A 15785-nucleotide genomic window follows, 5' to 3' on the forward strand; every position below is an offset into this window, starting at 1 on the left:
AAAGACTGGCACCAGAAATGTTTTACAAAAGACCCAAAAAGAGAAGAGACCCCTCAGGCCACAGCTGTGGAAATTGTTATTTTTCTTTTCTTTCCTTTTCATGAAATTTCGGTTTACTTTATGCAGTGTTTTGTTAGGCTCGGTTGCTCTCTTTCTTGCTTAGCGCGAGCTGTATGCTCAGACTGACTTGTGTAATGTATCTGTTCTTCACATCTGATGTCCTGTGGTTCCAACATGTCAAGATGATGCTTATCAAAAAGGGGGGAAAGTCTGAGGCCAGAAGAACTTCTCCAAACAGGAAGAATTAAGGTCCAGTGAAAACACTGGGATGTGGCGTGAGCAGCACCTCTCCTGAATCTGACCAACCAACATAGGGAAAAAGGAAAAAGCACCCTTTTATTTGCCTTTTTCTGAGTTTCTCTTCTAAGCATTTGCTATTTGTTCCGACAAGAGTGATAGTACTAAGCTAGATGGATCTTTGGTTAGACGCAGTAAGCTCAATGGTCTGGGAGTTCTCTTGAGATCCCCTCCACCCTGACTCGTCCTGTGATCTTAAGTGCTGGCTCTCAGTGAAAGTAAAAAGGGATTCCGGGTAAAGTGATAAGGTAGGAATTTGATCACGTTACCCGGGGTGAAACACAGTGAACCCCTGTAAATCTGCTGGGCAAGCTAAGCCTTGGCCTGAAGCGGTTGGGCTGGCAGCCCCGTTTGCCCTTGCCTCTGCCTCTCGGGAAGCCTTTCCTTCGGGAGAATTTCTTCTTTACAACCTGCAGCCCCGTTTGTTTTGCAGGTGAGTTTCCCTGAAGGCTGTGGGAGAAAGCCCACCCCAGGGGAAAGAAATACCGCGTCTCTTGGGAGAAGGGAATGGCTTGTGTATGGCAGGGACAGCATGGGCTGGAGTGCCCAGAGATCTCTGATGTTTTGGTGCAAATTCCCGGTTAATTTGATGTGTTGATTTCCAAACCCTAAATTGTGAAGGATGCTCGATAGTTTCACCTTGCTGCTGGACTTCACCAGTGCAGGGTTTTTTCTACCAACTTAACATTCTGGGAGCAGAGGCCTGGCTTGTTTTTCTTATCAGTTCTTCTACTGACATTTTTTATTTAGCATTTTGAATATTTTTAGCTGGAACCTGTGCTATTCTCTTCCATCTTGTTAGCCCTTCAAGAAGCTCTTTCAGCTCTGATAGAATATTCATTGATTTTCATTACAGTGGAAGGAAAAAGAGAGAGAGAGAAAAGTCTCTCTTGCTCTCCTCTCTCTTTTCTCCTCCTACCTGGATTATCTGGGGAATAACTGCAGCCTTGAGAGTACATTATAAGTCAGTTCATCTCTTAGACTACTTTGCTTACACAATCTTGAACCTGAGCAGTGATTAACTTCCTCTCTCTGAACAGATACAGTGTTTTATAAGACTCCTAATAAGTTGGCTAAAAGAATGCACCATGGGGCCTTTTCTCTTTTATCAGCAGTCCCCAAACATTTGTCTTTTGTATTGTATTACAGTGTAGTAGCCGCGAATTTCACTCTGGACTGTGCGGGATTCCATGGCAAAATAGGGAAGTGAGCCATTGAGGGAAGGTAAAAAGTCAGCATAAATCAAAAGAAAGTCTGGCTCCATTTGTATTTACAAGGAATTAATTGGTTTTAATTTCCTGTGCTTTGCACAATAATCTGTGTAATTCAAAACTTCTGCTCTTTCCCAAATTCCATCTCTGTGCCTGTCAGGGTGAGGGGGTTGCCATCAGGCATATGCATGTAGGGAGGGTGAGAAAAAGAAAGGGTGAGCCCTGCCATCTGAAACAGTGCAGGGCTTTTAATAAATCCTGTAAACATGTCAGGAATAAGCAAATTGAGAGTGGCAAGCAGTTGTAGAACGGCCCGGTTCATACATTGTTCCAGTATCTGATAGCTGATTTTTATCTCATGTTTGAAATACAATATTTTCTTTCTGGTAGAAATCTTTAACTCCATTTTTCTGACTTGTTTTTGCAATGAGATAAGCCCTTGAAAAAGAGCTTTTGTTATTATTTATTATTCTTATCGTAATTCATTTATAGTCCAAAAACATTCAGAGGTTTCATATGGGTGGGATCCCATTTTGTTGTATGTAGTACAATCATACAAAGGCTAGAATTTGATTTACTGTGGACTTACAGTAATATATAGTTGCCCTTTCCAAGGTGCAGACCAGAGACTAGAAGGTAAATAATACTTATTCGTGGCAGAGAACACCTCCAGGAGACCTCAGGTCAGCTTTTCACTGCACTAGGAAGGTTGCAGCCTGCCTCGAGTGTCCCTTGGGGCAAAACCAGGGGTGGGCAATGACACGCGGCAGTTCGGAGCATCTGATGGCTCGCCCACATTGCCTCTGCCCGTGACAAAATACTCATCTGACTTAAATGGGAACACTGGGGTCTAAGCTGTGGTAGGCAAGATAGGCAGGAGACAGATTTTGTTTCAGCGAGAAAGGGTAAAAAGGATTTACACAAAACAGAAATACTGCAGTAAGAGTTATGCTAGGGCATGATGGATAACACTGGTACCATATTGCTATGAGAGTTTCTGCTGCCATGAACAGCTTTAGGAGAGCTTCAGTGGGACGCTGACAGTCAGGACATCTGCAGAGAGAGCTCAGGCTTCAGGGCTGTCAGTGAATGATAAGATTTCTCATCTCATTGGGCCCCTTATATGGTTTGGTTCCAGCACGATCTCCAAACCCTGTTGACCTTCCACTGAAATTAATTCTGCTGGCAAAGAAATGATTTAAAAATAGATACCAGTGCTATTTCTAGTGTTCGTGGGAGTTTTTGTGGGGGCTCTGCAGTGGAAGAACAAAATGGCTGTTGACATTATTCCATTGGGATAAATACATTTTTCTGAAATGAATGTGGTGCTGGTGAAAGCACCAGACTGCAGTAAGGCATGTCCCCAGAAAGGAGATGCAGCCTGGACAACATCTGATGAAGTTTCCATGTAACGCTCTGCCATGTCCTGACAAAACATTTCAACCCTGACCTAGCAAAACAGGTTTTTGAGGGAAGAAGAGAGTTTAGCCTCTGTAGCATCGTCAGATTTCTTAGCAGAAATTAAGCTCAATTCAGCCAAAATGTTTGAAAGCAGCTCAGCATCCACCAGCTTGTTTGTCGCTAGGAGATAATGGGAGATCAAGTCTTTAAAATCAACAAATTGCTGAATTAATTGTGGAGTCCCACAACTAGCAGCTGCTTTGCAGAGAACAGAACGCATTTGCTGGATGTGCCTAAAGGCCCACGCATCGCTTGTGTGCTCTCAGACTCTAACTCAGCCTTTATCTCAGCTTTTAGGTTCCATCTGCATAAAATTAATCAGCCTAGCAATTGTAAAGTGGCCTGCTTAGACCCTCATGCCTTTGGACTTGCCCCGTCTGGTCCCGCACAAACTGTCCCCGAATGTCCCTCCAACGCCAAGACTAGAGGCAAGTCCTGGTGAGAGTAACCTGGCCGTTGCAAAGCCTCCTCCAAGTGCACCCAGTAGAAGACGGTGGGTTTTTTCAGTAGCAGCTCTTACGCACCCTGGCCGCTTGTTGGAGTAATACATATTACTCAGCAGAGGACCATCATGTGAAGAAACCCAGCAGCAGGTCATCCTGCTGCTATTTTACCACTACAACGTGACGTACTTTAGGTTCAGGATGGCCACATTTAGAAAGATTTCTTTCTTTCTAATCCATAAACGCCACTATTTTTAAACACAGCACTTAAAAAAGTCAGTTGTTCAGCATCTGCCTCTTCCCCAGAATGGCACAGACTCACAGTCTTTTTTTTGCAGGCAAGAATATATGTGTCTTGCCAAGCCCTCGTCACCTCCTGGTCTGTTTTGGTGGAAATGTTTCCACCATAACCGCTGTCAGTAATTTCGTCCAGTGATTCATTTCCTTCATAATTAAAATTGCATGATTAAAACATTTGTGTCTCAAAACATTGCTAGATTGATCTTAAAAGAAAAAATCTGAAATATTAGCTCACTGGGGGCGGGGGGGGGGGAACTGCTACATAACTTTATTATTAAAATAAATAGTTGTGAAAGGTGCATGGATTGATGTAACCCTTTGAATCCGACCTTATGCTTGTTGCCATTTAGTTGCTGCAGCATTGGTTTTAGTCACCAAGTATTACAGAGTACCGCGAATAGCTTGGGAACACACGGCTTTGAGTAACCCATCCAAACATAATAGCTGGCAGGATTCAGAGCAGAAACAAACCCATGTGAAGACTCAACACTTGGAAGTGGTGAAGTCTAAAATGAATAGCTGGTCTTCAGCCTGCCTTGGACATAGAATCGTAGAATGGTTTGGGTTGGAAGGGACCTTAAACATCATCTAGTTCCACCCCTACTACCATAGGTAGGGACGCCTCCCACTAAACCAGGTTGCTCAAACATCTTGAGAACTTCTTATGTCTGAGCTCTATCTCACAAAATTGCACCTTGAAGGGCTTTTTCCTAATTAAGTAAGAGTTAGGGCTTTGGAAAATATCTTTTGGAGGCTTAAGCCCTCTTCTGCCTACATAAGGCATTGGGGTAGTACAAGGAAGCTGTAAATGGAGGTGAAATCTTTCCCCCATATGGCACCAGCTTCATTATTGTTGGATAACAGTTTTTGTATTAGCACTTCTGTGTAATAAGAACGGTAACAATGTTTAGTGAGCATTTTTTTGGTTAGCCCCATTTGAAATGTCCTGAATTACCTTAGAGCAATGGAGTGAAACAACACAGGATGCAAGAGCGGCAGCAGAGTGCAGAGCACTGCCACGAGCGAGCTTCGCCCTCAGAACTTGCTTCATGGGGACGAAGCCAAGTAGTGAGAATCAGACATTTACCTTCCAGGACCCTTCTGCACTCTTTGTTCTAAAAATTGTTATTTTGATGCAAATTCTACCAGCCAACATCCACTCATCCAGAAAGTAAGCACAGAAATGATTCAGTTTGTTCTGGTTAAGCACTTGAACAAGGCTGTCCCTGGACTCTTCTCTTTTTTCAAACTCGCATCTCGCCTAAAAGCATTATGTAGGTCTTGATCTCACTACTAAAGAATTTCTGTGTTGAAAGGTTAAGCAGATATTTGTTTGGATTTGTGTTCTTTGGAGAAATAGCATGTCCACCTCCTCCCTCCTTAAAGGGCACTGGAAAGGCTAATTGCTCAGGCAGGGATCCAGTGTCACAACAGCTCCCAGTGATATCAGCCCTGGATTAGGTCTGCATATTGGCCTTGCTCACCTTTGCCATGTCTGCTGGCTTAATTGGAGACCAGCCCTTCTCCTGAGTCAGGGAGAGGCTTCGGGCCTTTGGAAGGCTACAGAGAACTTAGCTTCTGCGGGAGGCTTCATGAGGACAGAGCTCAAATGTCATGAGTGTTGCTTTAAGACACAGGCAGCTCGACTGAGGGCCTGAATCTGCAGCTTGAAAAGGGCAAAAGGGGCATCGGGTCTGATGCTGGATGTGTCAAACTCAGCTGTGCCCTGACACAGGACCCAACCTTGCACGTATGCGGTGAATAGCCTGGGACTGTGATTGGGAGCGCTCTGAAAACACGACATGCAGGGATCCCCAAAAGTTTTAACGAGCCCTCACCAGCCATATAAAACTTTAAGGTAAAACAGATCATTGGCATCTAGTTTTTGCATAGTGTCTCTTGTGTTGTTTTACCTGAGACGTAGAACTCAATGCTCCTCTCTTCTTCGCCGATCTTGTTTGAAGCCACACAGTAATAGATTCCTGATGCACTGCTGTTTTCCATAGTCAGTGTGCTCACAATCTGCCAGGAAAAGAGAGAAAAAGTAACGGCTTTGAGTGTAATGTAGGCTTAGCAAAGAGGCCTGAGAGTAGTGGATAAGTATACGTTATCCATACGCTTGTGGATACTTTGCTAACTGTAGGTTAGCAAAGAACTGAAGGTTCATTCCTAAACCTTCCCCTTCTTTTCTTCCTGTCTCCCCCGTGAAAAGCAGGGTTCCCCTTTGACACGCTGCCAGGGTCTTTGTGTGACAACATCAGCAAAAAGCTGAAGTGAAGGACCTGGAAGCTTCATCTAAGCCGCTGGAACTGAAGCCCCACATCCACCTATTTTCTTTCCTGCTTTTCAGTTATGGTTTCTGTGGGTAAAAGGACACCCATATGTGCATGGGAAGCAGGTCGGTCCTATGGATGTGGTATAAAGAATATTGCAGGATTTTGCTTTGCTTTGCTATAACCCCAGAGAAGGGAGGGAGGGATGTGGCCCCTTTGGGCCCCAGCTCACTCTTATCAATTGTGCTTGGAAGCCCCTCGATTCCATAACCCTTCCTCAGAGCCTTCCCAGGACTTGCGCGGTAAGTAAGGAAGCTCTGGAGAAGCTGCCTGTGCTAAGACAGTTGGCAAACGCAGAAAGAAAGGGAGGATCACGAAGGAGAAGGAAGAAACACTTTGTCCTGAGATTCCCCACGTAGAAAAAGGAAGTGGTTCAGTTACTCATGGGGCCGAACTCAAACACATCCTTAAAAACTTGTGTTCCTTAAACATCCTGAGCCCCTGCTTCTGGATAGGGCCTTCTTAATGAAGAGCCAGCCATATGGCACTCCCCTGTCCCTGTCATGGTGCAGCATCACAAGCTCATGGAGAACTATCCACAGGTCATGGCTTTAATTATTTCTTTGGGCTGCTAGCAAGAAAGCAGGGTCTAACCCACCAAGACAGAGATGTTCTTGCAAGATTACTTTGCTTCCCCTGCAGCCATTCACCTGAGGAACTCTGAGCCCTCACATTTGGAACAAATATCACTTTCTTTGCCATCCTCTCTACGGACTTTGAGAATCAAAACTTATAACACCCTCTGGCCTTTTGTCCTTATCTCCAGAGAGCGCTTTGAAGTGCACAAAAGCATCTCTGGACTTTCTTTTTAATATCCTAAACTAAACTCACACAAGACATTCCTTTACTCCTCATAAAGCTGCACCATGAATGTGTCTATAGCTGTGCGGGATGTATTTTCAGAGAGTTATTTCAGATTTTCTGAGCTTTGCCACTTTAAATCCTGTAGGGAAATGAGTTTCAAAGGTTTTGATCTCGTGCACATTTTACATTCTAATGGGGAACATTTTCAGCAGAATAACGGGTAAGTGGAAAAGTGTCTACTTCACATGGGCACCAAACACAGAAATTAGCCAAGAATAGGAACAACCCAAATTTAGGGGTGAAAACAGGAGACCAGCAATCCCAGCTCCCTCTGGTGTCCACCAAAGAGAGAGCTGTGCAGTTCTGATCTAGTTATGATGTGAAAATAGCTCTAACTTGGATATAAAATCCCCCAGAGAAGCAGCCTGCTCCTCCTCCCTTTGCTGTTCCTGTAGCAGTGGGCCTAATGCCACGGGTTATTAACAGGCACATGTTCAGAGCAGTACCCCTGACTTTAAGCAGTAGACACCGCCTTTTGATTTACTGCTGAATCAGGACCAAGATCTTTCTTCTCATGATTACTGGATCTTAGAATTTTATATTTGGGAATAGAAAAAGCCAATATAAATGTACGTGCTGAGGACAGAAGGGGATAAATTTGGACATCTATTTACCAGCCATTAGTCTTGCTAAGTGACAGCTCTAGATGGGAAGTCGAGGATAATACTGTAGAGCCAGTTAAAATTGTAAATCCATTTTGGAATATGTCCAAAGTGTTAGGGGTGACACTGTGACTCTTCTAAAAACTGATGCAATGCCTCAAGCTGCATTTGGTGGGCCGGAGATAAACGCACACGTACTCCCATGAACACACACAGATGCTAACAACTCTAACTGCGTAACTCGAGAAAAGTCTGACGTGGAGGTGGGGTGAAAAAAAAAAGAGCAAATAGCTATACCGAGACCTCATCTTAGCTAATCTCAAATGTGTCTAGATGTGAAGGTGAAAAAGATGTTAAAGTGATGGTGGGAAACAATCTGGGGACAAATTCTTGGGAAAAATTCACTGAGGAAAAGAAAGAAAGTCATTTTCTTGTTTGTATGCTCAAAATCACTGTTATGCACTTGGATACCAGTTTGCTACACACCTGAGCACAAGAGAGAATGCACTATACTGTCTTGTCTTAGAACTACCACCTCCCAGAGTCCTCCAAAATGTGACTTTTAAACCACCAGCAGTCAGCAGGGAAATATATGTGATTTCAGAGCTGGAAATGAAGGATTTTGAGTGATTTTCTTGCAATAAGATGAATCCCTTGAAATCATTGCGCATCAGCTTTTCACTCTAGCTGTGTGCTCCTGGGTAAATCCCTGAGATTGGGAGTCCAATTATCTTTCCAGCATCTTAAATAAAGTTCGCAGTTGCCAAACTAACCTAATCCTGTTCCAGTCCTCAACATAGTGATGCTTTGGAACACCAACGTGCTATACCAAAGGGCATCCAAATCCTCTTTCCCTCTATAAGACCACATAGTTTTGTCTTTTACCAAAAGGAGCCTGAAAGAAACGTTTAGGAAGCCAGCAGTGGTATCTGCTTTTTGAAGTATCTGTACATCAAGGGTATCCCATAGAAACCAATCAAGGAGATCTCATTGAAAAGTAACCCCCATTAACCCAGATGTTAAACCCACAAAGCTGATGTTTTGGCAGTTGTTCATCATCTATTACTGTAGGCGACCCAAGTTGAACAAACTTGAAAATTTGAAATTTGTCTGTACTTGGTCACAGTGGCAGGTAGGGGTAAGGATTTTGTTCTTCCGAATGCCATCCCTATACTTTCAATGCCATTTCAAGGAAAGTCTGCAAAAAGAAGTTGAAGGAGAAAATGGCTCGAACTCGAGCAACCAAACACAGGACCCTTTTCCCATTATTAACAGTGAAAACTGTTAGCAGACTTCTCTCTCAGTGGAGTGGCACAGTCCCAGCATTTGGGGACCTTTAGTATAGAGTGGAAAAAATTCCAAGGGGATAATCTACTTTGTGTGCTTAGCCCATGCACCTGGCAAAGTGTTTTCCATTCCTGGAATCAGAGCCAGGATAGAAAAGTTTGAGGCATGTTGGCATTTGCCACATCTAGAGTCATGAAATCACAGAAAGACCTTAGCAGGATGGGACCGCTGGTGGTCTCCTGGCTGAGCTCTGACTCAAAGCAGGGCTCACATCAAAGCTGTTTCTCATGCCTTGTACTCAGAAAACTCTGCTGCCAGACAGAGCACCCTACTTTCTGCTAAGCCTAAATAACGATAATTTCCCTTCCACTGGATGTCCTAGTTAAGAGCAGTTCAGACTAAGTGACACGTTAACCCTTGCCCAATGTCCTCCAGCCACAAGCGGTAGCACAAACCGTGTGGCTGTTCAGTCCTTAGCTTCTGTGCAGACTGCGCTGGAACCAATGGTAATTAATAACAAATTATTGGCATGTAACGTCTAGACATCTTCCTAGTGGGAGCTGGCCTGAGATCCTGTGAGTTCCCTGCATACCAAACACCAAACATCCTTCAGACCGCTTTTCATTGCCTGTGTTAAATTTGGAAGTAAAGAGCTCCATTTCCTATTACTTAACCTAAAGGCCACCCAATACTGCGAGCCCAAAGAAGGGATTATTAGCTAATAAATAATTACTATAAAAGAATAAGCTAAGTTTAAAACTCAGTAAGAAAAGAAATGAAATGACTGATCTCTGAAGAACAACTATGACAAGTCAATAGACATTGGTGCTGGGAAAACCCGTAATGGAATAGTTCAATAAAGTCCATATGTCTTGCACTGTCATGTTCCCAAACTGATAAAAACAAGCTATTTTACAAGCAGCCAAATAACATTCCACAGCCATGTACCATGAGTGTTTTAAGACATCTTGTAGTAAGGACAGAGCAACAAGACCTTTTTTTTTAAGCTGGAGCCAGCATGAATTAATATATCTTGTTATTTTTTGCTTTCTCTTTCCTTTGTCTAATCCCTCCCTCCAACGGCTTTAGTTAACAGTTCTTCTCTCTTTCACTTCGTTAGCTGTATGTGGGCGAGGATGAGGAGTAGAAAAAGTGGGTGGAAAACTTCTCAGCTGTCTAACTCTGGCAGAGCTGGGGGGGAGGTGGTTAGAGAGAGATGAAATTATAGGAACTTCACCAGAGACCCCGCAAAGAAAATATTCAGCTAGCTCCCAATCCATCTACTTGAATGGCACAGAATAACACTTATTTTTATTGCCTGACAATTGTGATCCGTAATCTTAGTTCATTCATTCAAAACATGCTAAAGGATGGACTGAGGACAAGTGCTAAGAGAAGTCTGTGAGTTGACTGAGAACTTCTAGGGTTTGCTCTCATCTCTGGCAGTGGCCCTTTCTCTCCCTGTGAAATGAGAACAATCATTGCCGTCCGCCCGGAGTGTGGCAGAGCTGCTGGTGGTACCGACGGTAGGCAGGGCAGGAAGCCGGGGGTAACTGGAGGTTGGAGGTGCCTCTGGAGGAACTGGTACACATTTCTAGTACGGGTGGACTGATCACTCTCTGGCCCTAGGGTGGGTGGGTAGGTGCCGGCTAGTCACGAGTAGTTACCACCCCTACACTTCTTCCTCGCACCCAGTGATTGCAGCTAATGAATTTAAGAGGGCAGGGAAGACAGAGGGCCATTTCTTATCTCCCTGCTGCTAGCCAGGCTCTCTCAGAAGACCTGCCAAGGACGGTGTAGTAGTCCATGTGCTCCTCTGCCTGACTAGTGCCTGAAACATCCGGGCTGGTCTCCCAGAGAGTGGATGTTTTGCTCAAAAACCCCGCCGTGTGACTGTTCCCCTTCCCCTGCCAGAGACTAACGTGCCAAGGCTTCTGGGAGCTCACTGAAACGGGCACCCACACAGGGTGACAGATTTAAACGGCTCTATCGAGTTGCTCACATGCTTTTCACCAAACGCATCCCACTATGCTAACGTAGTCTTTTTGTTCCTTCAGGATGCTTAAACCTGGCATTTGGGGGTCAATTTTCTTGAGTGGTTGTGAATTTCACCAGCAAAAGGGTTGTATGAGTTTCATTGCAGAAACACCCACGTGGCCAGGCCACTCTCTCAGATATACATGAAAGGGAGAAAAAAGATGAAAAGAACCCCCCAATGAGAAATGAATCATGGATCTTGCTATTCTTTCCTGCTCTGTCCTGTTCTCCCAAGCTCAGAGCAGTATGTTCCGTTTGCTAACAGGAAAGAAAATAAAATAGCAACCTAGCTCCTTGCAACTTGAAGAGGAAATTCAGGCAATTCATGCAATCATGGGTGTTTCACCTGGTGCGAAAAAGCATTCTTCAGATTAAATCACAAAATCAAATATTCAATATTGACCCCAAACCACCAGGAAAATTAAACTAGCACAATGCGGTTGCCTAAGCCGCTATTTGACCAAAACTTCAGTGAAGTACATCATAACAAAAACCACATGCTTTTCTTTAGGAATGAGACTCAGCCTTTGGAAGACGGGAAGGGCTGAAATTAACTTCTCTCTCTGTGGAATAATAATGGAATAATCATTATGACCAGGAGGACACGAGACCTGAATTTTACATGCCACTTTTGTCAAATAGATGTCTAACAATCTTGAGGTGATCAAAGATCATGTCAAGTATCAGTGGTCTGCTGGCAAAATCCTTGCTTGCTGTCATTTGAGCTAGCTTTTGGGCAGCATTCTGGATCTGGTAATTTCTGGGGGTTTGTTCCCATATTCTTAGCAGTTAACGCGTTTTTTCATATATCGCTGAACCAGCATGTATTGCTACAGTTCTTTGAGGGCGAACTCCAGGGATGCTGAGAAATCTTAGAGACTGGGTAAATTCCACCTTCTGCTCTGAGCGATCATTGGACAGGCTCAAATCACACAGGAAAAATAACCAATCTCAGCTAATCCCAGCTTCATAACACAGGCAATAAAAGCCATGCTCAGACTCCAACATCTTTATTATTTCATCTGGCTAGTCAATGCAGATGAATGACTTGCTAGGCCATGGTGGGAATGGATGGGGCTGTTTCCTGTCTATTCCATTTCTGGTGGGAATAACGACTGATAAAACACAAGGAAAAGTCTGAAGGCTATGAGTTTTCATCAGTGTCTTTTTTTGAATTATAGTCTATTATCTAAAGACTCCACTTAACACAGATAGCCTTGGACTTCAGAAAGGGGGAAGGAGAGGAATTGTCTGCTAATGTAAGCAGGGAGACAAAGTGCTGAAACCTGAGATTCATAAAATCTAGTTTTATTAATTTGAGTAAATCTTGATCAGGACATAAAAATCATTAGGAAACACCTCCGAATGTGTTCTCAACCAGTGGATCAGCAGGAGATGAAAATAATGAATATATTATAAATTGTAAAATTATGTAGCTTGTAAAGAAGTATTTCTATGAAACTAATAATGAAATATGTAAAAGCTTAAGTTAAAGTGTTGTAGGCTGAGCATCTGAACATGTCTAAAAAATGAACGCTTCAGGATGCCTGGAGTCTACAGCAAGAGCAGAGATGGCTGTGGGGGCAGAGCGAGAGCAGCCTCGGGGCTCTTTGTGGTACTCAGGGTGAGAGCAGCAGCAGAGCTCTTGGGGAACAAGAGGAGTCCTTTGGAGGACTGTGTGGGGTCCTTCTGCTGACGTTCCCTCATGGTCCTCATTTCCACTAAGCAGCTGCACCTCCCTTCTCCTAGCATTCTAGTTCCCATCATGTTTTACAGGCAGGAGACTCAGGCACATGGTGATGTCCGGACTGAGCTGCGGGTGGGTGCTACGGTGTCCTCTGTGGGAGTGGAGCGCTGTTTCTCCTCTGCTGTACCTGGAGATCGCTGCACCTTTTCTTTCTAGGGAAATTAGGTGACAGGGGAAAAGTAGGAAGTCCCTAATCACGCACCAGCGTAGACTGAGGATATGTTTGGAGTGCCCCACTGGATCCAGGAGCTGAAACACCTCATTCAGAGACTGCAGCTAAATCCCATCTTAAGTCCACTCGCAGACTAAAGTTTCACCCAGTTGCATATTTGCCACAGCAAAGTTGGTAAAAGAAGTAATGAGAGTGGATTACATATGCATAAGCCAAAGAAAAACGTTTCTGATTTTGTGTTGTTGAGGTGTCTCACTATCTCAGCATGCGGGACACTTCAGCAACCAACAGATACTTTTTGAGTCACAGCAGTTGTGAAACTCTTCACTTTTAGATGGGGACTAACATAACTTTAAGACTGATCATCAGACAATCTGTGCTCTTGGACACCAGATCATATATTTAGGTAGACTGTATATATGGAGAGAAACAGTAGCCGTGAGAGCTGCAAAACTCTTGTCAGTCCACGCAGCAACCAGAAGCTCTTAGAAAAGGAAAAAACTTTGTAGGTGCATGTCACCGACCTCCATCTTTTACAAGTAATTAGCACTTTGTAGGTAGCTGCTTTTACCTAAGATCTAAAATTCATAGAGAATATATTAAAAACAGGGGCACTATGCCACCTAAATAAATCTGATTTATAAATATCCTCTGGCAAGGGGAAGCTCAGGAATGGAATGCGAACACTGATTTTCTCCTTCCCAGCCCAACCGCCATGTTTTCAGAGCTCTGGTTTAGATTACGTTTAGGGCTGGAAAGTCTCCATGAGAAAGAGCAGATGGCTAAGGCACTGATCCTGCCAGATGCTGATTTAGTCTGGACCCCATCCAGAAGAGCACTTTAGCTTTGTGCTTAACTTTAAGCATGGGAGTAGCCCAAGAATTATCATATGCTTAAAGGTATACCAGGATACAAACTGCAGCATTCAGTACCTTGTAGGATTAGGCACTAAACTATCTGGAACATCCACCTGGAAACCTGTAGCTGCAAACCCACTCCTAAAGCCACAAACCTCTGTAAGTCCAACAGGGATAAAACAACTGTCTGAGCCAGACCACAGCATCTTCTCCAAGGCATGGCCAGGAGGCTGTGAGTCTACAGCAGAACAGCTGCAGCAGTTCCTCAAGGATTAGCGCGGATGTGTGTAAAGAGCATCACTCAGCATCACCACAGGTACCTGGGAGGCATTTAACAGAGCTGGGATGTTTGCAGGTCACGCAGGAAGTGTGCTCCTGGTGCTGTTTGGAGGGGAAACAGGCGGGGAATTGTGGAAGGAAGGAGGTCTTCCCACCTTCACTGGCTCGGTAACATGGTTGGCAACCCAGATGGGTAAAGAAATGTTGAGAACTCCCGCTGAAACATGCAGGTACTGCAGGCACTTGTACACTGAAAATCAGGACAGCGCTCTCTGGCCACCATGGGCCTCTTAAATTACACAGCTGTTTAACTCCTCCTGCTGGGAGAGTAGGCAAGGTTGGGCAGGAAAAGTGCTCTCTAAGTGCTAAGCATTTTAATGAACTTAGAGTTCTTATCAGTTGTAGGCGCTTCACAGGACCCCTCTTGCACCGAACCAGTCTTACACTTTCTCAAGACTGAGGGAGACAGAGAGGTTTTTGACCCAAAAGTCTTTGGAGAATTTTAAATAGGGTATGTGACATCATTGCCAGAATCCCGGTATTTATAAACAGCAGAGATCAGAAAATGATCCCAGGGCTGTGGAATTTAAAGCATGCTAACAACCCGCGGCAGCTTGGGAACTGCAAGGAGAGATCTCCGTGTGAGCACAGCGTCCCCTCCATAGAGCCCACTGCTCTTCCATGACATCATTGCTCAGAGTTTCATCAGACACATACCTTTCTTTTATCCTCGTGCTTCGTGGTTTCAATGCTCCTGATCTTGTTGCCTATGAACATATTCTCCCGAACCACAATTTTTTGCCCATGGGGGTTGCATCTGGAGGTAGAAAAGCAAAGGTGGTGTTCAAGAACCCGACTCACTGCAGATAACCCAGGGAGGCATTATTACAGAGAGAGAATGGCATTCTTACACAATAGTCTCAGGTCTCAACAACTCCTAAAAGCTATTGCTGCTGGAGATTGTTACCTCTTCGTGGAACTACTGTATTCCTTCATCACAACATTGCAAAATTATTTATGAAGCACCTTGACAGAGGTAGACAAAGATCAGTATATGACCAGCAAGGAAACTCCCCAAACTTTCTGAAGATTGAAAATAGAAAATACTGGACAACTAATTAAATCATGTGAGTTTAGTCTGGCTAATATGAGTTATACTGAGTTGTGGCTTTTACAAGTGCTCTTTTAGCACTTACGGTGCGTTTCAAAATGCCAGTCATTCAAAAACATGGGGAGGTGAATGTTGCTGAGCATGTCCATCTGCTCAGCTTTCCGGCATGAAGTGCAGGCTGAGGGAGCAGAATGGATGAATACTGGGCTAACTATAGCAGAAGGCTCCTTTAATATTGCATGTTCCTCAGAAGATAGCCATATCTCAGTCAGTTAGCAATCCTCATTTTTGAATTATGGGCAAAGAGCAGTGTATGTCGCACGTCATGCGGAAAGGTATATCTGCACCGTCCACGGCAAAAGGCTTTTCTGTCTTCTTTAACTACAACCCTTGGAATAAATGAGCAGAGACACAGGCCTTCTCGTGCTTAGGAGCGCAAAGGCTTCAGCAAGGCTGGAGCTCCAGGCGTCCTGGCGGAGGGGGCTGCCCGCTGTGCGACTTGAGGAAGCCTTTCATTTTAAAGTTGCCGGTTCAGTTCCAGTCTAGCACGGCTGGGTGTGACAAACTGACTCTGTGACGGCAGGTTAGTGAAGTCAGTTCAGTTCCACAACTAGCTGCAATCGCACCTTGCACAAGTCATCACAAAGCGTGACAGGAACTTGTCCTTATTGTCTCCTCTGCCTCTGCAGAGGCACCGCAATTCTCAGCCCACCATAGCACATTA

The 15785-nt window shown here is 44.3% G+C and overlaps 1 protein-coding gene across 2 annotated transcripts in view; it reads right to left on the reverse strand.

Annotated features, from left to right (window-relative positions):
* LOC141748326 (vascular endothelial growth factor receptor kdr-like) overlaps positions 1-15785 on the reverse strand; it is a 136711-nt gene that overhangs the window by 40841 nt on the left and 80085 nt on the right. For both annotated transcript variants that reach the window (XM_074600204.1, XM_074600203.1), the window contains exons 11-12: positions 14668-14767; positions 5686-5794 (exon numbers count right to left, since the gene is read on the reverse strand). In XM_074600204.1, the coding sequence (XP_074456305.1) occupies positions 5686-5794; positions 14668-14767 (209 nt within the window). The remainder of the gene's footprint in view (positions 1-5685; positions 5795-14667; positions 14768-15785) is intronic.

The sequence above is a fragment of the Larus michahellis genome, chromosome 9 (assembly GCF_964199755.1).
Source record: "Larus michahellis chromosome 9, bLarMic1.1, whole genome shotgun sequence".
Taxonomy (NCBI): domain Eukaryota; kingdom Metazoa; phylum Chordata; class Aves; order Charadriiformes; family Laridae; genus Larus; species Larus michahellis.